The 21212-nt window shown below is 43.2% G+C and overlaps 6 protein-coding genes and 1 long non-coding RNA gene across 9 annotated transcripts in view; 4 read left to right on the top strand and 3 right to left on the bottom strand.

Moving 5' to 3' along the window:
• The window catches only part of LOC135352075 (uncharacterized), a 42326-nt gene extending 41508 nt beyond the window's left edge, over positions 1-818 (top strand). The window contains exon 4 of the mRNA XM_064551212.1: positions 88-818. Coding sequence (XP_064407282.1) covers positions 88-686 — 599 coding nt within the window. The 3' untranslated portion in view covers positions 687-818. The remainder of the gene's footprint in view (positions 1-87) is intronic.
• Positions 1-21212, bottom strand: part of LOC135352059 (uncharacterized) — a gene marked incomplete in the record, with an annotated part of 851949 nt that overhangs the window by 532356 nt on the left and 298381 nt on the right.
• Positions 1-21212, top strand: part of LOC135352089 (uncharacterized) — a 32678-nt gene that overhangs the window by 613 nt on the left and 10853 nt on the right. The gene's annotated exons all lie outside the window — the stretch shown is intronic.
• Positions 3820-9486, top strand: LOC135352137 (uncharacterized). The gene is made up of 10 exons (XM_064551314.1): positions 3820-3950; positions 4067-4200; positions 4282-4418; positions 4742-5031; positions 6337-6506; positions 6917-7129; positions 7770-7970; positions 8571-8700; positions 8974-9020; positions 9185-9486. The coding sequence occupies exons 4-8, from the start codon at positions 5017-5019 to the stop codon at positions 8584-8586; spliced, it is 615 nt and encodes a 204-aa protein (XP_064407384.1). The 5' UTR covers positions 3820-3950; positions 4067-4200; positions 4282-4418; positions 4742-5016; the 3' UTR covers positions 8587-8700; positions 8974-9020; positions 9185-9486.
• Positions 10029-11268, bottom strand: LOC135352157 (uncharacterized). The gene is made up of 2 exons (XR_010399614.1): positions 11120-11268; positions 10029-10638 (listed from the first exon to the last, which is right to left on the bottom strand). It is a non-coding gene; the product is annotated as an uncharacterized LOC135352157 (long non-coding RNA).
• On the top strand, positions 11315-21171 carry LOC135352073 (uncharacterized). Of its 2 annotated transcripts, none has more exons than XM_064551201.1 (7): positions 11315-11881; positions 11964-12533; positions 12789-13115; positions 13182-13415; positions 13503-13649; positions 13918-13980; positions 14186-15215. In XM_064551201.1, exons 1-7 carry the CDS (start codon positions 11771-11773, stop codon positions 15122-15124), a joined length of 2391 nt encoding a protein of 796 aa, XP_064407271.1. In that variant the 5' UTR covers positions 11315-11770; the 3' UTR covers positions 15125-15215. The 2 variants fall into 2 exon arrangements, with proteins under 2 accessions (XP_064407271.1, XP_064407272.1); XM_064551202.1 differs by lacking the exon at positions 14186-15215 and adding an exon at positions 20094-21171 and having other exon boundaries at positions 11318-11881.
• LOC135352143 (uncharacterized) lies at positions 15378-17722 on the bottom strand. Of its 2 annotated transcripts, none has more exons than XM_064551338.1 (5): positions 17703-17722; positions 16628-17102; positions 16280-16335; positions 15807-15957; positions 15378-15610 (listed from the first exon to the last, which is right to left on the bottom strand). In XM_064551338.1, the coding sequence occupies exons 2-5, from the start codon at positions 16747-16749 to the stop codon at positions 15565-15567; spliced, it is 375 nt and encodes a 124-aa protein (XP_064407408.1). In that variant the 5' UTR covers positions 16750-17102; positions 17703-17722; the 3' UTR covers positions 15378-15564. The 2 variants fall into 2 exon arrangements, with proteins under 2 accessions (XP_064407408.1, XP_064407409.1); XM_064551339.1 differs by having other exon boundaries at positions 15843-15957.

Raw genomic sequence — 21212 nt, 5'->3', positions numbered from 1 at the left:
TACATGATGCTTAACTACTATAATAATTATATCCCCCCCACACATGCACACACACACACACACACACACACACACAATGTTCTACAGTCGACCAAGATCACCAGAAGATCAATGACGATTTGACTGTTTTCCTAGACGAGCGTCTCGGTAAAGGTGCATTTGGAGCAGTCTTCAAAGGCAGCTACAAGGGCGAGATTTGTGCAGTCAAAGTGCTGCTTCACGATGCTATGGAGATGCAGGCAAGTATTCCAGTCGGCAAAAACGAAGAAGCTAGCAATGCAATTGATCGTGAGAGTGATTTTCTCAAGTCGTTACAGCACCCAAACGTTGTTCGGTTTTTGTCGACTGCCAAGCACCCCAAATCAGGTGGTACAATCCTCGTTGTTGAGCTGATGGATTGCAATCTGAGATCCTATTTCTCCAGCCTTGATGAAGAGTCTCTCACTAGCGAATGTGAAATTAGCCTCTCCAAAGACATGGCTTGTGGTCTGGCCTACATTCACAGCAAGAAGATTATCCATCGTGACCTCTGTGGTGATAACGTCTTGCTGAAGCTAACACGACCAGTGCCTGTTGCAAAGATATCCGACTTTGGCATGTCACGGCTATATGATTCCTCCAAGCTTAGCCACACCCTCACAGCCATTGGTCACCGTATGGGGTATCTACCTCTCGAGGCTATTTGATTGGACAAGGAGAATTACGATAATAGCGTCGATGTTTTTTCCCTTGGGGTGATTATGGTACAGATTATTCGCAAGCTGAAGACGGTTAAATCTGTGGAAGATCGATTAGACCATGTGGCCCAGATCCCTCACACACACAGGTTGAGGAAGCTTATCGACAGTTGCTTGCAAGAAGACATGAGGAGGAGACCATCTGCCAGGGACATCTGTGAGTTAATTAAATAATTAATGTGTTTTACATTATAATAATACCGCAAATAATTTGTGAGTCAATTGTATCTTGTACGATTTTGAAATTTTGTTCAGAAAAAGTTCCTTATTGAAGATTTAACTTTTACTTTAGATGCTTCACTGACAAGCCACTCTGACACAGTGGAGGCAACAAAGAGGGAGTCCAAGGACACTCAAGTAAAACATCAAGTATCTGAGAAAGACACTCATTCACAAGCATCTATCGATCGGCTTCAAGCTAAGCAAGTTTGTGGACTAGAAGAAGTGATCACTCCTCAACAAGAACAGTTTGAAGTTCAACCCAGAGAAATTGATCATCTAGTGAAGTCTCTACAGATACAACCTCGGGAGGACACTCAACCAGATAATAACTTGACTGCAGATGTTGACCTGACAAGTGGCTCGGACACAGTGGAGGCAACAAAGAGGGAGTCAAAGGACACTCAACCAGTCAAGAAGGTGCGTACATGTAGTGTGTGAATGAGATTCCCACAGCAACAATAGTATTGTACCTTAACATGCATGGATGCTGTCTCATGTGTTAAGCCGTAACTACAAATCCGTTTGAGTGTGCCTATAATTATGTACTTCCTTTAGCAAAAATTGTTTCTTCAGTTCTCGTCCTGTTGTAGAATTTCGATATTAACGTCAGTGTTTTAATTCAAAGATTTCCACCAACGTTCCCCTGTACAGGCATACAGGGAACGGATTGAGCACAAAGATGCTGAGCTGGTCAGGAGAGACGCCATCATTCAACATCAACATACCAGTAAGAAAGTGTCGTTTGATCGACAGGTTATGATCATTAATTTGTCCTGTGCCTGATCATGTTAATCCTCGTGTATAATTCAGTGCCTGTGTAGTTGATACTGTGTAGTTGATGTAATTGTAGCACCAACTCAGACTTAACAGTTTATAATATCTCCAATGGTTGGTTTTTTATGTCGCTTATAAAGAATACTTTTGCTTTTTGGCCCAATATTTTTCTTGAGGTGAATTGTCCTCTGTTACAGTAATGGAAGATGTGTGTAAGAAGACTGGAGTGAGGGACCAACAACTAGATCAAGAAATCCCTGAGAGTGACATCATTCTAATCGCGGAGAAATTTCCTCACCTGCTGAACGTGCACAAGGTAGGCAGTACTCTAAATCTTGTATCTACTTATCCTCCTGACATTTTGGCAAGGGGAGCAAATGGTGCACTAGCCTCCTTCACAAGGCCTCAAAAAGGAGGCCTGCTACTGACTGTTTGCGCATGCGCAAAATAATTGGATAATTTCCCCGTAATGTTTCTGAAATATTACCCGAAAAATATCCTGAATAACATATACACACAAAGAATACTACATACACAGAGCTATATAGCTAGCTAGCTAGAGACAGAGCTGTACACGTTTGGTTACAGCAGCTATTTCTTCTGATAGAGTCTACATGTAGACTTTCACCAAGGTTAATGTCAGATGGGCGTGGCCTGTCCATATAGGCTATTGTCAGCCTTCCCTCCATTCAGACGATTGTCATCCACACTGTTGCAGGCTGTGAGTTCTTTGTTAACATAGCAGGCTAAGGGTATAGCTATCAGAATGCTATCACAGGAGCTAGAAGCCTTCACAATCACACTTCTATCCACTTTCTTCAATCCACTTTTGTTTGTTGTGACGTCATTGTTTTACTGAGCATTATACGATAATATCCGGAGTCCCCAATTTCTGGGGATTATGTGGCGCATGCGCAAACAGTCGAGGGAGAGCGGCCTGGGATTGAGGCTAATGGTGCACGTGCATGATATTAGGGTGTTGATGACATGTATATATCTAGAGGGTTCGACCCCCAGGAATTCATTACTATATCTGCCCTGTTAAGAATATTATTCACCAGAAACCCCTCAATTGTATTCCCATTGAGTTTCTTCTAGAATGTATTTCCGAGGGAGTACCCCCACCAAATGAAACCTTGTTGATTGTTGTTTTTGTACAGGCTTTGAATATTAATGATCTACAACATGTTTACGAGAAACTACATGAAAGTGCCAGCCCTCACTGGTTCAATCTGGGATTGGCTTTAGGTCTAACTCATCCTGTTCTCACCAATATATCGATAGCGAGCATCATGGAAATAATGTATCGTGCTTGCGTGAAATGTTGGCCAAGCTCCTAAGTACACAACATGTAACATGGAGTCTCCTATCAGACGCTCTCAAAAGGCCCACTGTGGATCTCATCAATTTGGCTGATAGCATCACAGGTAACTGTTTGTGCATTTTTTTTTTATTCACCATTTTTAGTGATTGATATAAACTACCACAAAAATTGTAGGTAACTATTTTCAGTGTGCATTTTTTTTATTCGCCTGTGTGTCATTTTTAATAAGACTATCACGAAAATTGTAAATTGTCATTTTATTGATTTCTTTATTTCTTCATGCAGTGAATCAATCCACAACTCCTAACCTGCTGGATCGACTCAACCTCACCCCAGCCGACCTCGGTGATGTAACTGATGTTACAAGTCGTTATGGCAATCAAGCTGGAGTGGCTCATGCATTGAGAGCGTGGCAAAGAGTAAATCCTTCCAGAGCTACCTTCAGGGCCTTGGTGGAAATTGCCATAGGACTGAGAAGAGGAGACACTGCTACAGACATTTGTAGATTCATTGTAGACAATACGGACCGAAACTGAAACTGATCAATAATGAACTGTTCTTTACTTTGATGTTGTTTGTGTCTCTGTAATTATAATGTGTGAGCTTATTATTGATGCTGTGCTTTTCATACATTGTTGTGGTAGTCTGTGAAAAGTTGAACTGAGCATGCACAGTATATACACGTACTTAGCAACACCCACACAATCAACTGGAGTTCAACACCCACACAATCAACTGGAGTTCAAAGGTCAATGCTTGTTTCAATATTACTGAGACACCTTCAAATCTAATAACAGGACTGAACACATGGACAGCAAGTTGTCTTTAATATGCACACCGTAATTCTGGGCTCCTGGAGAGAGAGTTTTGGACAAGGCCTTGAGAAAAGACAGGTGAAAGCAGCTCCTTCATTATAGCACAATCACACCTACCCTAAACATTCTATGTTGTGTGTACGTTTGTTCAATGTCCGTATGTATAGTAATGATCATGTGATCCTCGTGTGCAGGCTTCCAGTGGTGGACATTGAGGTACCTACATACGAGCTACCATTACCAGAGGGTGTGGGTGAGGAAATACTTCACCAAGACAACCTGAGCGCCCGTCAGATTGAGGAGACGTGGAGAGAACCACTACTCGAGAGTGAGCCCACTAATCAGTCACATCTTAATTATAAAGACAGTCGTGTTCATTTGACCTAAGTTATGAGAGTGACCTTCACAGTGACCTCTGGGAGTGGATAGCGGACCATCTAGCAGCCGATTGGACGACTGTCACTCAACTCAGGATGGAGGAGAGTAAGAGAGATCCATCAGAGGAACCATTTCGCTCCCTCTACACCGCCAGGGAGTTGCTGTCAGGTGATGATAGTTGTCTTAATTGTAGTAGCTCAGTTTAGGGCTCTTTATTAATGTACATGTGTGTGACGTTAAACAGTGCTCCTTTTATATAGCTTTCCAAAAGTGGTTGAAATTAGATCATTGTAACAAGTTATGGGCGTCTGAAGATGCTACACTAGACAATGGTTCCATGCGTTAAATATCTGTTAGGGCTCTTTAATTAATGTACAAGCTCCTTCACTAATTGCTTTGCTTAGTACACAAGTATGAAGGCCTGCCTACACTGTACCTATACATGTATTGATTAATCCACTTTAATTGAGACTCTTGTTTCCCCACTGCAGGTATGAGGGCTAAACTGGATGCCTGTCCTCTCAAAGAGCTCGAGGATTTCACTATTTTCTCGTGTTTTGTTGGACTGGAAATGGTCCTACCCCCCACATAGTATCACATGTTGAGCAGTCACGAGGTGGACACGTACGGTAGTAACGAGCACCACTTCAGTCTGGCCCACAAGACTGCCCTCCATGGCCGCCTGCCCATCATATAGTTCCTAGTGGAGAGTGGACTGCCCTCCTCCGCACTGCAGATACCAGATGACTCATTCACCACACCCGCCATGCTCGCTATACAGGTACAGGGAACACACTTACTAGTAGGCAGTTACTGGTTGTCCGTTTGACACCGACATTTCTGTATATCATCGAAAATCTCGAAATGTTTAGTTTGGGCAATAATTATGTGAAAAATTAATGCCTTGAAAATAACCCGCTATCATAAAATTAATTGTGTTTGAAAATTGAGAATATTATTTTGCAATTTTACGTTCAGTCTCCTAATAATTGACTACCATTGCCCCCTCCACTAGGGTGGTTCAGTGGAGTGTCTCCAATGGCTAGTGGAGGAGGCTAAGATCCCCTTCCAAGTGAGGGACACTGGGGGAGAAACTCTCATGCATCACGCTGCGTTATAGGGGTGGGCGGATGTGTGAGTGGGTGGGTGGATGTGTGCTGTTAGTGTAATAAGTGCTTGCTCAAGTCTAAAATGTGTGTATCGCATTAGCTACTGTAGCAACGATAACTGAAAATAATGCTGTCATATTGTTGGTTTTTAGATATTTAGTTTCTAAGTCTAGCTGTATCACTCCCCTACCCCACACCATAGATTGAAAAGGAAGGGGATTGGAAATGACCAGGCCGCCCTGTGTAAACTGGTGAAACACTCCGCGTTATGATTTCACGCTCGCGAATATTTACCGTACTCAGGTTGTATTTCAACTGTTTCTAGCTATCCTATCCACTAGCAATCACTCAGGAGCTGGGAGGTACTCTAGAGAAGTAAGTTTACACCACTGACAAGCTCTAAGTCCCTTGTCTTTACTTTGTTTTTACTAGTTTAGCTTGAAATACTCCATGTCAACTTTTCTCTTTCCCTGCTGTGAAGCCGAAACAGCAAAGGACATTGCTTGACTTGGTTATTATGTATCTAAGTGCTATATAGGATGGTTTCATGCTATGGATAAGCTGTACTGTTCATAAACGTTTGCAGTATAGTCCTTTAAACTGCTTTAGTATACTTTTAGAGACACCACGGGCCTTGACCTCCCACGACTTCATAGTAAGAGCTATTCCTTCTTGTATAGCATTTATTTGTTTAGTGATAGTGGCTGCGTTGCTTAGTCTACCTTTTAGAGCTAGATTCTCTTTACTTTTTAGAATAATCAACATTAAAAGTGATCAATTTCACCATTTCTATGTACAACACATTGTATGGCAGCAAGACAGGTAATGAGCATGCTGACTATAAATTTAATCCTTTGTAGTTTTAGCCACACCCTATAACGCGGAGTGTTTCATGCAAACATTTTCGTTTTCAATCCCCTTCCTTTTCAATCTATGCCCACACACACCACACACACACACACACCACCCACACACAGCTGCTCATGGACTTTGGCTACAGCATGGTCCACACGGACAGGGATAACCAGAAGCCGGTGGATTGGGCTGATGCTATGGGTCAGAATATCTGTGTCCACTATCTCATGATGTACGAGACTTGTTGGGCACTCTCCGGAGAACTGACACACATGGCCGAGCAGCTCGCTATGTAAGTGGAGGGCCTTTAATTAGTGATTGTGTAGTGTGTGTGTGTGATGGTGGTGTGTGTGCAAGTCTGTATGAGAGTGTGTCACTGGGAGAATTGCTACTGCTAGTGTCTACCGTATAGCCGGTAATTTTCGGGGTTGAGCAATATTTAGTCACTTTGTGGATAGTATGTTTGTAGTTGCTGCTTTCACTGCAGGTAAAGGTAGTCAAGGTCGCTTCATTCGTGGGTAAAATATTCGTGATCTAGCTATAGTGTTCAACCACGAAAACCACGAATATTTTGCCCCACGAAAATTACCCGCTATACGGTATTAGATATTTAATTGTTGATAACCTAACTACACCACTCAATTGTCTGCACTGTTACTGTAATAAGCCCCTCCCCCTTGCCACACCTACCCACCCCCTCAGTGTACAGAAGGAGAATGGACAGTTACGAGATGCATTCTCCAGTCTAGAGAAAGAGCCTGAATCTGCCATTACTAAACTGCTGACTAGTCACGAGGAGAGACTGACTAAGATGAGGGAACATCACGTCGACCTCATGGCATCAATACTGCACATGAACCAGGACACTCCGCCCACTGGAGGGGGAGGGGCTACTGCACCATCAGCCAATAAGAAGTAAGTGCAATCACTCTGTAATGATTATTCTACACACGTAATTATTTCCTTGTGTTCGTATATATAATCGTAGGTGTATCTCAGAAATTATTTTGTGCCCAAAGTTAGTAATTATCCGTGGTCCGTTTGACCCAATTTTATCAAACAAAAGCACTCTTGTATTACCGTATATGCTCGATCAGAGGCCGCTCTTGTATAAAGGACGCACTCAAATAGTAGCCTCCCTTGCTAGCAAAATGAACATTTAGTAGCCGCTCTCAAATAGTAGCCTCAGTGAACTTTGACTCTAGCATTTCTGCACGTGGCAGCCAAAAAAAATTATTACTATATAGCAGCTAGCTACATGTACGTAGCTACAAGTAGCAGCTTGTTAGTGCTTCACAAAGACTCTCTCATGGCAGAGTTCAAGTTTATAAACAACAATTTAATGACAAACTAAATATTTTGGAGCTAATAAACGCCGCTCTTGAACAGTACGTGTCCTCTCTTGAATTGTAGCCTCCTCTTCGAGCAAAATGAAACATTTAGTAGCCGCGGCTCCTGATCAAGCATATATGGTAATTGTCGTTTTCTGTAGCAGCTCTCTTTATATCCTATCAAATGATGCGAAAAGTGAATTATCAATCCCTCCCCCCAGCAGGGGTCAAGTGCCTGTGCGGAAGGCGCCCCCTGAACCACCCACTACCCCTCAACGATCCTCCAATCGTCCCCCTGTACCCCCGGATCCTGCCGCTAAGAAGAGGTCGCAAGGGTCAAAGGACAGAGGTCATGAGGCGGCAGATAAAGGGGAGGACTATAATACCATTGACTATCGAACAGCCACCCCCCAAGAAGTGTTAGAGTGAGTGAATAGTATAAATTAATGTGCAGGTATGTACTACATGTACATGTCCCCCGTTTAATCAATTGGTTAGTGGACTCGTTCAGTCGCCATAATTTGAATTCCGTGGATCCAATTTTATGATTCTCCCAGAAAGCTTAGAAAAAGACCTTTCAAATGGTACCAGATATTTGGGAGATGACAGATTTAGCACGATACCATGTAATAATAGCCCTTGGTTCAAAGTTGAATTATGGCCACATCTGGATTGAAATACATCATTTCTTTCTGAAAATCATCAAATTTTTGAAATTGGGGTCACGGTACTAAAGTTATGGCTGCTGAAAGATGTTCAACTACTGCAACATGTCCGTGCTTGAATTATAACTAGTGTACCTATACACACACTATGACTGCACCCCCCCCCCCACACACCACACACACTATGACTGCACCCCCCCCCACACACACACACACACACACTATGATTGCACCCCCCCCCCACACACACACACTATGACTGCACCCCCCCCCCCCCCCCCACACACACACACACACTATGACTGCACCCCCCCCACACACACCCTCCCATCACACACACCCACACACACACACACACAGGAAGCAGATGACGTGAGTAGCTCAGCGTATGAATGCTAATGGAGAGGCTCGTCAACGTGGTGGTGGTATGACCCGAACCTTCTCCCCCCTCACTCCTATCATACAGCGCCTCTACAGCAAGTCAGATGAGGTGAGAGACACTGTACATGTGTGTAGCTTGTGTGCAATACAGTAGAGTTACGTACGCACTGTATCATACCAGTGGCCATGCACCGGGCAGAGGTTTGGGGGTGTATTAACCTGGCTGTATTATAGAGGGACACATGCTATGGAGACTTTGGGGTCCATTAACCTGGCTGTATTATAGAGGCTACTTGTACTTGTAGGGTATAGACAGGTTTCAATGTAGCCAACAGTATACACTTTAGTATAGCCACCTACATTGTTTGATTTCTGTGCCCAGGCTGATAGCAAGAGTGAGAGGTCCTCCAGGAGCCAGAGACACACAGAGTGAGTTATCCCTACACTTACTGGGAGACCACTCGGCCATTGCATACACTTGCTAGTGTCACTGTGTATTACCAATCGTGTGTGTACACTGTAGCAGTCACTTTAGTTGCATTATTTTTGTTCTTTATAAATTACCCCCACCCACACACGCCCACACACTGTAGAGACGCTAGGAGATCGGCTCCGAAAGTCAAGTTCTCTAAAACTATTACCGAGTTTCCAGACTACAGTCACTATGACAACCCGACAGAGATGAAATCAGTATCAAGCCCAGGTCAAAGTCCGTCCTATAGTCACCATGGCAAGTTGGTTAGGGACTCACTGAGGGTCAAAGGTGAAAGCTCGGAACACAATTCTAGGAAATCATCAGAAAAATAATTATTATTAGCATAGCACAAACTGTTCATTATTTTTATTGCTTATACTCAAGATTTGTATGTTACTAATGATAGTGTCATTTGCCATGCACAGTGTGTAATGTGAACATGAGACTACCGTAAGACCTCGATTTAAGGCGACCCTCCAAATATGCGACACCCAGAGCTTCAGCAATTTTTTGACCTCTTTATAAAAGTAGCGACAGCTGCGTTGTATGGCGCAATATTATTTGAGGGTATTCTTTTTAGTTCAGTATGGAAAATATATTTTCTCTTTAATTGTGCGATGAGTTTATAACGAATTCCTTATCATGTTGACAAAATTAAGTTGCAACAGAATTTTATCACATATAACTATAGTTAATTACAGTAGACTCTCGTTATTTCGGCCACCCTTGGCAGGAGCAGAATGGCCGGAAGTAGACAAGAAGTATATAGATCTGTGTTGCTGGGTATGGTTGCAGCCTCCTCTGTGGGCCCTCCTGCTAGTGAAGACATATCAAGGAAGTAGGGACTCTGAGCTATGTGTGTATGCAAGCTTTTAGTTTTGAAATTCTTTTTTTTGTAGGTTCTTTCTACTCTGGAAATGTGTCCATGCTACAATTATACAATATAAAATATCCATGACAACTCATCATCAGATTCTATATAACATTATTATGAACTGCAGACAAGCCATGACATTGTAAAGATACACGTACATTATGAATGATATGAGTCAGAATGTGTTGTCAGAGTCCGGTCTTCTGCGTTTGTGTAACGGTTCGTGAACAATTTTTTGAGAGAACTTACCTGATCAACTATAATAAGTGTAGAAGAGTGATGCTTTCACAAATCTAATTAAACATTTAAGGCCAGGATTTTCATCACAAAAGTTCAGGGAATCGATGTATCTCAATCAAAATAGCACAGCACGCTGGTAAAGAACTGGAGTGATGAGTTGAGAGAGGGGGTGTAAGGGTGTATTCAGAACGTACTGACAAATTCCAAATGAGCTGGCACTGAACACACGAGGTGACGATGACATCAACTCTTGGTAGCTTGACAATGGTGAGCACGTTCTTGACGGCAATTAGTTCAACACTGACTTGGCAACCAAGAAGTGGAGAGATTCAAGAGTTGCTGGTCGACTCAGGTAAAGGCTGATGAGAGCAGACGGGGGATGTCTGCTGCTTCTTGCTTTTCTATCGCTGAAAAAAACGCAATTTCTGACTTCCTATGCCCATTGTTTACAATCACACCTGTGTGGGAAAAGAGCAACATGACATTTTCACACTTTTTCATTGAGGCAAAATTATTCTTTCGAGTTAGTACAACTACTATGTAATAGCTATTCTCATAGAGTAAAGCTAAAAGAATCAGAAAATGCACACTAAAACTTTCAATTGTGAACGGTCAGATCAGGACACCCCACACAAAGAAGGCACCCCATTCGACTTATTTCACAACACTGGAGAACAACAAAAAGCTTATATATCAAAAAAAGGGGCTATCCTGTTAAAGCTCAAGTCAAGGAAACAGCCAATATGCTTACTAGCTTCTAAAAGTGTATCAGAAACTAGATTCTCCCCAAACAGTGCTAAAAACAGGTAAATGGTGAGTCATAGCCAACTTGTAGCTCAACAGGTATATCTTATTACTTAAAACGCTCAAAATATTGTTAGTATAGATTACTACTGAAATTAAAGCTCTTAGATAGTCGTTTAGATAGTCGTTTCTTACCTTTAGAACCGAGTAAAACTCTGAAAAGTCTTTAGCCCGCTCAAAATTAGTCAATTCGCGGTCTAACGCGGATAGACCTCAGCTCTCATGTATGATCTATAGCGCACGTGATCTCGTTCACAATCCACTTCCTCTACTATCTATGACCTAACACTGAGACAATAGTTAGTTAGCCACTAGTTGGGCGTGGCCCCACCCTGGACGCGAACGTAGGGTTGGGCACCACTGCAATGTCAGGTTTGTGTCTGCTGCAAAAAATTTGCAGCCCAATCAGATTGCAGAGTTCAAGTGTGAAGGAGTGGCTCATTAATGAACGAGTCAGTAACTAGTAATTCTCTTTAGTTAAATCAAAATGCAACAATAGTAGACAAGCCAGCTTGATCCAGGAACACGCCAGGTCAGTTAGAGCTAGTGGTATGCAAAAATGACTCCTGCAGTAGCATTCTAACTGAGCTTTGCGGTTACCGCCCACTTGGAATTAATCGTATTCATGCTTAGCCACACCCTAAAGATAAGTGCCGGTGGAACAAACCTGACATTGCAGTGGTGCCCAACCCTACGTTCGCGTCCAGGGTGGGGCCACGCCCAACTAGTTAGCCACTTACGCGTATCTTGTAGCTAGCTAGCTGAGTCAACTTAACTTAACTACCAATGTTTTCTTTGCGAGATGATGCTGACTTGAGGGAGTTTGTGCTGGAGAATGTGGAGCACTTTGGAGAGGAGAGAGTTCTAGGAACTGGCTCCTATGGCTCTGTTCAAGAGGTCAGTCACTGCATGCTCTGTTTCTGTGCACTGTCTCTCGTGTATCTGCTAGCTATTCAAGTGTGACTGCCTCCATGCACAGGTGATGATCAATGGTGAGGTGTATGCAGCCAAGAAGATCCACGAGGTTCTCCTGGAGACGGACGAGCGTGGTGGAGTGGCCAACCTAGCTGGGAACTACCGCCGAGAGTGTCGACTCATGGCTCGCATCCGTCACCCCAACATCACCCAGTTCATTGGGCTGTGTTTCGTGACTGGCTCTCGACTGCCCCTCCTGGTCATGGAGAGACTGGACTCAAGTCTGGACGATCTCCTGGAGTCCACGCCCAACATCCCCCTCTCTGTCACCCAGTACATTCTGGTCTGTGTGGCTCGAGGGCTGCTCCACCTGCATCGTGAGTCCGTGGTCCATCGTGACCTCACTTCCAGGAACGTCCTACTGACGGCATCTCTGAGAGCCAAGATCACCGACTTTGGTAACTCTCGTATCGTGAATCTGGAGCCTGGTCGACTGGCCAGGACTCTGACGAGGTTTCCTGGGACACTGGTGTACATGCCGCCCGAGGCCCTCTCTGACAGAGGCCACAGTGTGTACGGACCCAGTCTGGACGTCTTCTCTTTCGGAGTGCTGCAATTATTTGCACTCACACAAGTATGTGTGTAGTTAATGATATTCATAGGTTAGATTCCTGGTGACCATTCATGCAGTGAATTACCTTATAAGTATTGTGGTTGTATGTGTTGGGGAGATCCCCCTTTAATATTGTTGACCTTCAGCAAATGCATTTTGTATGTATGATTGTGAATAATAATACGTGCACTCGTTTTCTCCATACATACAGACATACATAAAAACAATCATGACAGTCAGTATTCACATGTTCTTCCACTCGTGTCATTGGACTAGGTGTTTCCAGGAGATCTCCTTGCCCCCACGTACAGCGACCCCAACAACCCAGACCACCTCCTGGCTCGCTCAGAGTTTGAGCGTCGAGGTCCCTACACGGCTCTCCTTGAGAGGAGTCTGGCGGGTGGACGTGAGCACCCTCTGTTTGGTCTGGTGAGGGAGTGTCTGGCCAACACCCCAGAGAGAAGACCGACCACCGCTGAGCTCCTCTCGTCTCTGGAGGAGGTGGGGAGGGAGATGGACGGAGGACTGCTCCAGCTGGACATTGGGCGAGTGAAGACTGCCAGGACCCTCAGGGCAAAGGAGAAGAGGATAGAGGCTCTACAGGTGAGTCCAGTCCAGTGAGCTAGTGGGTGCAAGGGTCTGACACTGCATGCTGTACTCTGTTCTCAGAGAGAGGTGGTCCAGAAGGACAGGATACTGGAGAGGAAAGATGAGCAACTTACTGAGAAAGATGTACTTCTAGTGCAAAAAGACAACCAACTCGAACAGAGCGTTGCACTACTGGCACAAAAAGACGATCAACTAGATGAAAAGGACGGACTTCTGGTACAAAAAGATGGGCTACTTGTTCAAAAAGATGAGGAAATAGCGGACAAAGATACTCAGCTTGCTAGACAGCAACAGGTCAGCAGAACCAGTTTATTTTGTTCATTATAAGCTATTTTGTTCAACGAGCTAGCATGTTGATAATCTTTTTTTCACTTTATACAGATATTGAATAGTGTCCGTGCTAATGCTGCCACCAAAGATGGTGTGATTGCTGACAAGGACAGACAACTCAGTGAACAAGAGTCAAGGATCGCTGATCTCATTTCCCAGAGAGAGGCTGCTCTAGTTGAGAGGGCCGCTCTCTTACAGGTATTATAGTAGTCACCAAATGCACACACTCTTATACGCTAGTATTATACTACAATAATGATATTTGTTTGCGTACATGTAGCTAAGTGTGTCGATGAGATTCCAACAATAGTATTATACCTCAACAATTGATGCTATTGTATAAATCAAGCTAAGCTGCTAAATACACATCCGTTTGAGTGTGCCTATAATTATGTACTTCCTTTAGCGGAAATTGTCTCGTTTTGTTGTAGAATTTCCACTAATGATATTCATGTCTGTGTTTTAGATATCCACCAACAGAGATGCTGAGCTGGTCAGGAGAGACGCCATCATTCAACAGCAGAGACTGGTGAGACAAAATGCACCATTATATTATTGCAGAGCTATAGTAGAAGCTTTGATCTCTTATAATCGTACTGTACATTCTATTAGACTGGTGGGCGTGGCCTCTTAAGCTAATTAGAGAAAGTGATTTAGTGTGCATGCAATTATTGCTACAAGTAACACTCGCTTGTTAGTAGACACTATCCTAATTACACTCATTCATTATTCAGGGTCCCCCTCCCAGAGAGTTGAGACCTCCACTCACTCTGAAATGGAGAAGAGGAAAAGATATGCCAATCAAGATGGGCTACTCGGTACAGAGTGTTGTTATCGGTGACACGGTGTATGTTGGTGGAGGGTTTGCATACAATGATCGTGGCATGTGTACAGTGATGAAGCTCGAGCAAGATCAATGGACCAAACTACCAGAGTACACTGCTCAGTGGTTCGCTATGACATCACTCGCTAATCGACTAGTGCTGGTGGGAGGACAGGATCCAAGAAACAAAAAACGCATCAATCAGCTTGCAGTGTTTGAATCAGGGGAATGGACTCACCCGTACCCACCAATGAACATTGCTCACCATTCCTCAACAGCTGTCTCCTTCAACAACTACATCATTGTAGCTGGTGGGCATGATGATAAAGAACGTACCCTCTCCTCTGTGGAGGTGTTGGACGTGGCATCAAGAAGATGGTACATTGCTCAGTCACTACCTAACCCACGATCATCACTGAAATCAACTCTCATAGGAAACACCCTCTACCTAATGGGAGAGTTCGATGACACTAGGGCAACCAAGACAGTGCACCACGTCGACCTCAATGAACTCATTGCAAAGGCCCTTTCCAACCTGGACACACCCACTCTCTGGCAGACCTTACAGGAAGTACCACTCATGTGGTCAGCTCCTCTCAGTATTGGGAGGTCACTATTAGCCGTTGGTGGACGGGACGACAGAGGCAACCCAAGTTCATCGATCCACCTCTACCAGCCTGACACCAGGAGGTGGGTGAAAGTGGGATACCTGCCTACTGCACGATACAACTGCACATGCTCAGTACTTCCTAGTGGAGAGGTCATTGTATCCGGAGGACAGACAAAACTATTTGTACTAGTAATAGGTAATTGTGTTAAAACAGTTGATTTCTTTTGTATAAGCGATTAATTAGTTATTGTAATATGTTGTGCATTGTTAACAATCTTTTTGAAAAAAGTTTTCTAATTAAGTTCGCATATTTCGTTTATTTTTATTCGAACTGTTGACCTATAAGTGCTAAATACCGTATAGCGCGAAATTTTTGAGGCATTTATATTTTGTGGATAGGCCTCTTTTCGTTGCACAATGTTCGCGGAATGACTGCTTACCGGAAGCCACGCCTTAAATATTTGCACGTTATAAGCAGGTAAGAGAAAATTAAGTTGCAACAGAATTTTATCGCATATAAAGTTATTATGATGACATGAAGTGGTACATACATAATTACATTGCCAGAAAATAGTACAAAAACAGACAAAATAATATTTAACAGTCTCATAACAAGTTCAGGTCCTTGGTTGGGGTCTTGTCCTCGGGTAGGGTGGACGCCTTCTCCCAGAATACAAAGTCTATCTCCTCTTCCGAGACAGACCAGTGAGGGGTGGGGCTCGGGAACTGAGGGGTTAAAGAGTCACATGATCATAGTCATACTGCATGAGTGGAAGTTTGAGGGCTTAGGAAGTAAGGGGTGAGGAAATCACATGATAACAGTAGCTATAATTTATACTGGCTAAATGCAAAATGGCTCAACTATGATAAAAGGGACACCACACACAACACATGTACTGGTATACAATATGTACGTACTTACATTATGAATAATAGAATAATCGTAATATCTACGCACTTGGTTTTTCGAGTAACCAAAACAATGGAAGCAGTAGTTGCGTCTTTCTTCTGACAAGCAGGCACTATCTGAGCCAGTACCTTGATGAGCTCGTTGATCCTGTCCCAACGCTCAACTGGGCGTGGGAAGAACAACAACAACTGGTAATTATCGTGTTTAGGGCATGTACAATGAAGCTGAGCCAATTGGCAAAATGAATGAACCTTGACCTCACACACACACGTACACCTACTGTACAGTCAAGGCATACTTAATTATTAAGACGTTACAGCATGGATGGATAGCCTCCATACAACAAATAATGTTTTAGAAGTGGCAAATTCGATGTTAAAGTTTCGTAACTGTACTTTGTGGGAAATGCTTCTATTTGATTATGACCACGTAAGTACATGTACATCTGTTGTTCACTATAACTTTCAGTATTGAATTTGCAGCACCTTCATTGTGTGTAGCCTTCCTCTGAGCTTCCCTGTTGGCAGCCATATCCCCAGACCTGCAAACCAACCACCATAATAACAACACTCCTCACAGTTACCGTATTACTAAAATGTTTTACGAGCATATGCACATTTTGCGAGGGTTGATCAATTCGCAACAATAAAATCGCAAAACCTAAAGTATGACTATAAATACACACGATTATTGCCAGAACGCAATAGTTAGCACAATCGCAAAGGATTAACTTTGTTGCTGATTGGTAAAGGTTTTTCACCAACAGCAAAATATTCTAGTAATACGGTATGTAGCAAGAATGATGCTTTCCCTAACATGAACTGTGTACTCACAACTGCATTTGAACGATGGGGTCGGCCGTGTGATAATCCATAGTTGATATCCCGCTCATCTTGGGTGCTATAGGTCGACCCATTGCATGCAGTATCTCAGCACTACTGGATGGTGGGATCATCACATACAGAGGACCTGAACACACACAACAACATAGTAAAAACTCAACACCACTTCCAAGAAACCTCAAACATTAGCAATAATACTCATGGTTCTACATGTAATTAGTATGTACAAGCACTTGGATAACTTATCGAGGACTATAACTTCTGGATTTGGCAAAAAAGCAATCGTCACACTGATAAATTTGGCCTTCTTTATTCACCATTAATTTTTGGCCAGACTCTGAAAGGGGGTGGTCTGCCCACCATGCTGCATTTGGATGAGGGCGTGGCCTATAGCGTTGAGGGTGGAGCCATCCTCAGAGGTCATGTCAGAGGGCAAACCATCATCGCTAGTTAGCGTGTGGACCTCCTGTGTGAGTGGGCAGGAACAACAAGTGTGTGTGTGTGTGTGTGTGTTCGTTATTTGGGAGGTAGTTACCATCATGCAAATTCTAACCATGTAATACGAAAGCGAAAATAATACGAAAACGAAACGTCTTAGAAGCCGGATAATACCTTTAAAAAAGCGTTTTTAAGCGCTAGTTTTTGTATATTACTTGGTGTGAACTGTGTGTGTGTGTTACCTGGGTATCATGCACAAGGCCAAAGTTAGGGCCCACATTATAACCAACTACACATTATACACAAGTACTGTACTTGTTCAATTTAAGGCCACCCTCCAAATATGCGACACCCTCGATCTTAGGTAATATTCTGACCTCTAAAAGTAGCAACTGCTGCGTGTGACAATTTTTTTTTTATGTCGCGTCCTAAATATAATAGAGGTCAAACCACGGCCTCGATTCCAGGCCGCTAGAAACAATATAATTTTAAGCATCCTATAATCGAGGATAGTAGAGTAACCTCCAATTAGATGCGACCCTCTAAATATGTGACACCAGGAATTTTTCTCAACCTCCAAAAGAAATGACCTCTCGTTTTGTAATTTAATATTTATGAATAACTGTACCTTGTTAATGTTCTTGATGAAGGTTCCTCAGTAGTCCCTGTCCATGGACTCATGTCTTCAACCTCCACCAATACAGACAAATAGTTTGACCACTTGCTCAGAGCTTCAAAACTGACTGCACAATTTTTGACTGACTACACAATTTCTTTTTCTTTTCTTTTGTGGAAGCACCACACGTGGTTAAGCCTCCTTCACCTTGGATCGAGGCTACACGTGGTTTAGCATTGTACGTGTTATATATTGCACGTGACAGATTATTGTTTATTCTGCAGAGAAAGAGGGCGTATCTTGTTAGTTGCTGTTTTTCTGTATTTCTGTATCATGCTGTGAAGATACTGTACTGTACAGAGCCTCTGGATTATTATCAGTGAGTGCAGACAGCACTGTTTACTGCATGTACATGATTTAGATGGCATGATATAATTTGCACACGCTAATTCTGACATAATATATAATTTATATTATACATTCATTGTTTATCTTATTCCACTCTCTACAGAGAAGATGTCTGACTATCTCACAATAGCAGATCTAGGAGATCTATACATAGCTACGTTTGATGCTCGAATCAAGTGGCGAAACTTCTTGCTGGTTCTTAAAATACCCTCCGAGACAATCGACAGCATTGGTACGAAATGGCGAGATGATCCTGATGACTGCTATAGGGAGGGTTTGAAAGAATGGCTGAACTGTGGTAAGAGAAGCTGGGAAGATGTTGTCAAAGCTTTGTCAAGTCCTACTGTGGGCCACGTTCACATAGCCAAGACCATCGAGAAAGATCATCCTAGTGCAAGCAATCCTAAAAGAATAAAATTACAGGGTAAGTACCAATGGCACATTAATACATGATTATACATGTTAATACGTTATCTTTCAACCTCATGCACACAATATTTTTTAGATCACCAGTTGATCAACGATGATTTGACTGTTTTCCTAGACGAACCTCTCGGTAAAGGTGCATTTGGAGCCGTCTTCAAAGGCAGCTACAGGGGCGAGATATGTGCAGTCAAAGTGCTGCTTCACGATGCTATGGAGATGCAGGCAAGTATTCCAGTCGGCAAAGACGAAGAAGCTAGCGATGCAATTGATCGTGAAAGTGATTTTCTTAAGTCATTCCAGCACCCAAACGTTGTTCAGTTTTTGTCGACTGCCAAGCACCCCAAATCAGGTAGTACAATCCTCGTTGTTGAGCTGATGGATTGCAGTCTGAGATCCTATTTTTCTAGCCTTGATGAAGAGTCCCTCACTAGCGAATGTGAAATTAGCCTTTCCAAAGACATGGCTTGTGGTCTGGCCTACATTCACAGCAAGCAGATTATCCACCGTGACCTCTGTGGCGATAACGTCTTGCTGAAGCTAACACGACCAGTGCCTGTTGCAAAGATTTCCGACTTTGGCATGTCACGGCTATACGATCCCTCCAAGCTTAGCCACACCCTCACAGCCATTGGTCACCGTATGGGGTATCTACCTCTCGAGGCTATTCGATTGGAAGAGGAGAAGTACGATAGCAGCCTGGATGTGTTTTCCTATGGGGTGATTATGGTACAGATTGTTTGCAAGCTGGAGACGATCAAATCAGCCAAGGATCGATCATTCCATGTTGCCCAGATCCCTCACACACACAGGTTGAGGAAGCTTATCGACAGTTGTTTGCAAGAAGACATGAGGAGGAGACCGTCTGCCAGGGACATCTGTGAGTTAATTATAATTATGTGTTTTACAATTCCGCTAACCCTATAACTATAACCCTAACAAAAAAAATCACATTTGTCTTTATTAATGTTGGTATCAATTTTCTAGATGCTTACTTGACGAGAGGTTCTGGTTCAGTGGAGGCAACAAAGAGGGAGTCAAAGGACACTCAACCAGTCAAGAAGGTGCGTACATGTAGTGTGATAATGAGATTCCCACAGCAACAATAGTATTGTACCTTCACATGCATGGATGCTGTCTCATGTGTTAAGCCGTAACTACACATCCGTTTGAGTGTGCCTATAATTATGTACTTCCTTTAGCAAAAATTGTTGTTTGTTCTCGTTCTGTTGTAGTTTTCCACTAATGATATTCACGTCTGTGTTTAATCCAAAGATTTCCACTAACGTTCCCCTGTACAGGCTCACAGGGAGCACAAAGATGCTGAGCTGGTCAGGAGAGACGCCATCATTCAACAGCAGAGACAGGTGAGACAAAATGCACCATTATATCATTGCAGAGCTATAGTAGAAGCTTTGATCTCTTATAATCGTACTGTACATTCTATTAGACTGGTGGGCGTGGCCTCTTAAGCTAATTAGAGAAAGTGATTTAGTGTGCATGCAATTATTGCTGCAAGTAACACTCGCTTGTTAGTAGACACTATCCTAATTACACTCATTCATTATTCAGGGTCCCCCTCCCAGAGAGTTGAGACCTCCACTCACTCTGAAATGGAGAAGAGGAAAAGACATGCCAATCAAGATGGGTTCCACGGTACAGAGTGTTGTTATCGGTGACACGGTGTATGTTGGTGGAGGTGATGCAGACAATGATCGTGACAGGTGTACAGTGATGAAGCTCGAGCAAGATCAATGGACCAAACTACCAGAGTACACTGCCAGGTACTTCGCTATGACATCACTCGCTAATCGACTAGTGCTAGTGGGAGGAATTGATTCAAGAAACAACAAACGCACCAATCAGCTTGCAGTGTTTGAATCAGGGAGATGGACTCACCCGTACCCACCAATGAACATTGCTCGTGATTCCTCAACAGCTGTCTCCTTCAACAACCACATTATTGTAGCTGGTGGGCGTGGTGATAAAGGACGTACCTCTTCTGTGGAGGTGTTGGACGTGGCATCAAGAAGATGGTACATTGCTCAGTCACTACCTAACCCACGATCAGTACTGAAATCTACTCTCATAGGAAACATCCTCTACCTAATGGGAGGGTACGATCACACTGTAACCAAGACAGTGCACCACGTCGACCTCAATGAACTCATTGCAAAGGCCCTTTCCAACCTTGACACACCCACTCTCTGGCAGACCTTACAGGAAGTTCCACTCTTCTGGTCAGCTCCTCTCAGTATTGGGAGGTCACTATTAGCCGTTGGTGGACGAGACGACAGAGCCAACCCAAGTTCATCGATCCACCTCTACCAGCCTGACACAGCCAGGAGGTGGGTGAAAGTGGGAGACCTGCCTACTGCACGATACCACTGCACATGCTCAGTACTTCCTAGTGGAGAGATCATTGTAGCCGGAGGACAGACAAAACCAGTTGGTAATTTTGTTCAAACAGTTGATTTCTTTTGTATAAGCGATTAATTAGTTATTGTAATATGTTGTGCATTGTTAACAATCTTTTTGAAAAAAGTTTTCTAATTAAGTTTACATATTTCGTTTATTTTTATTCGAACTGTTGATCTATAAGTGCTAAATACCGTATAGCGCGAAATTTTTGAGGAATTTATATTTTGTAGATAGGCCTCTTTTCGTTGCACAATGTTCGCGGAATGACTG

The sequence above is a fragment of the Halichondria panicea genome, chromosome 1 (assembly GCF_963675165.1).
Source record: "Halichondria panicea chromosome 1, odHalPani1.1, whole genome shotgun sequence".
Lineage (NCBI taxonomy): Eukaryota > Metazoa > Porifera > Demospongiae > Suberitida > Halichondriidae > Halichondria > Halichondria panicea.
Note: the sequence above shows the minus strand (reverse complement) of the source record. Positions and strands in the feature narration are given on the sequence as shown.

Excerpts from the sequence above, each read along its gene's own strand:
- LOC135352143 (XM_064551338.1), bottom strand. The coding sequence starts at position 16,749 with ATGATCCCACCATCCAGTAGTGCTGAGATACTGCATGCAATGGGTCGA. Across the intron at positions 16,336-16,627 it reads CCCATCGTTCAAATGCAGTT|GTCTGGGGATATGGCTGCCA; the intron begins GTGAGTACACAG and ends GTTGGTTTGCAG. Across the intron at positions 15,611-15,806 it reads ATTATTCTATTATTCATAAT|TTCCCGAGCCCCACCCCTCA; the intron begins GTAAGTACGTAC and ends TTAACCCCTCAG.
- LOC135352073 (XM_064551201.1), top strand. The coding sequence starts at position 11,771 with ATGTTTTCTTTGCGAGATGATGCTGACTTGAGGGAGTTTGTGCTGGAG. Across the intron at positions 12,534-12,788 it reads AATTATTTGCACTCACACAA|GTGTTTCCAGGAGATCTCCT; the intron begins GTATGTGTGTAG and ends TCATTGGACTAG. Across the intron at positions 13,981-14,185 it reads TCATTCAACAGCAGAGACTG|GGTCCCCCTCCCAGAGAGTT; the intron begins GTGAGACAAAAT and ends TTCATTATTCAG.
- LOC135352137 (XM_064551314.1), top strand. Across the intron at positions 6,507-6,916 it reads ATGGCCGAGCAGCTCGCTAT|TGTACAGAAGGAGAATGGAC; the intron begins GTAAGTGGAGGG and ends CCACCCCCTCAG. Across the intron at positions 7,130-7,769 it reads GCACCATCAGCCAATAAGAA|GGGTCAAGTGCCTGTGCGGA; the intron begins GTAAGTGCAATC and ends TCCCCCCAGCAG.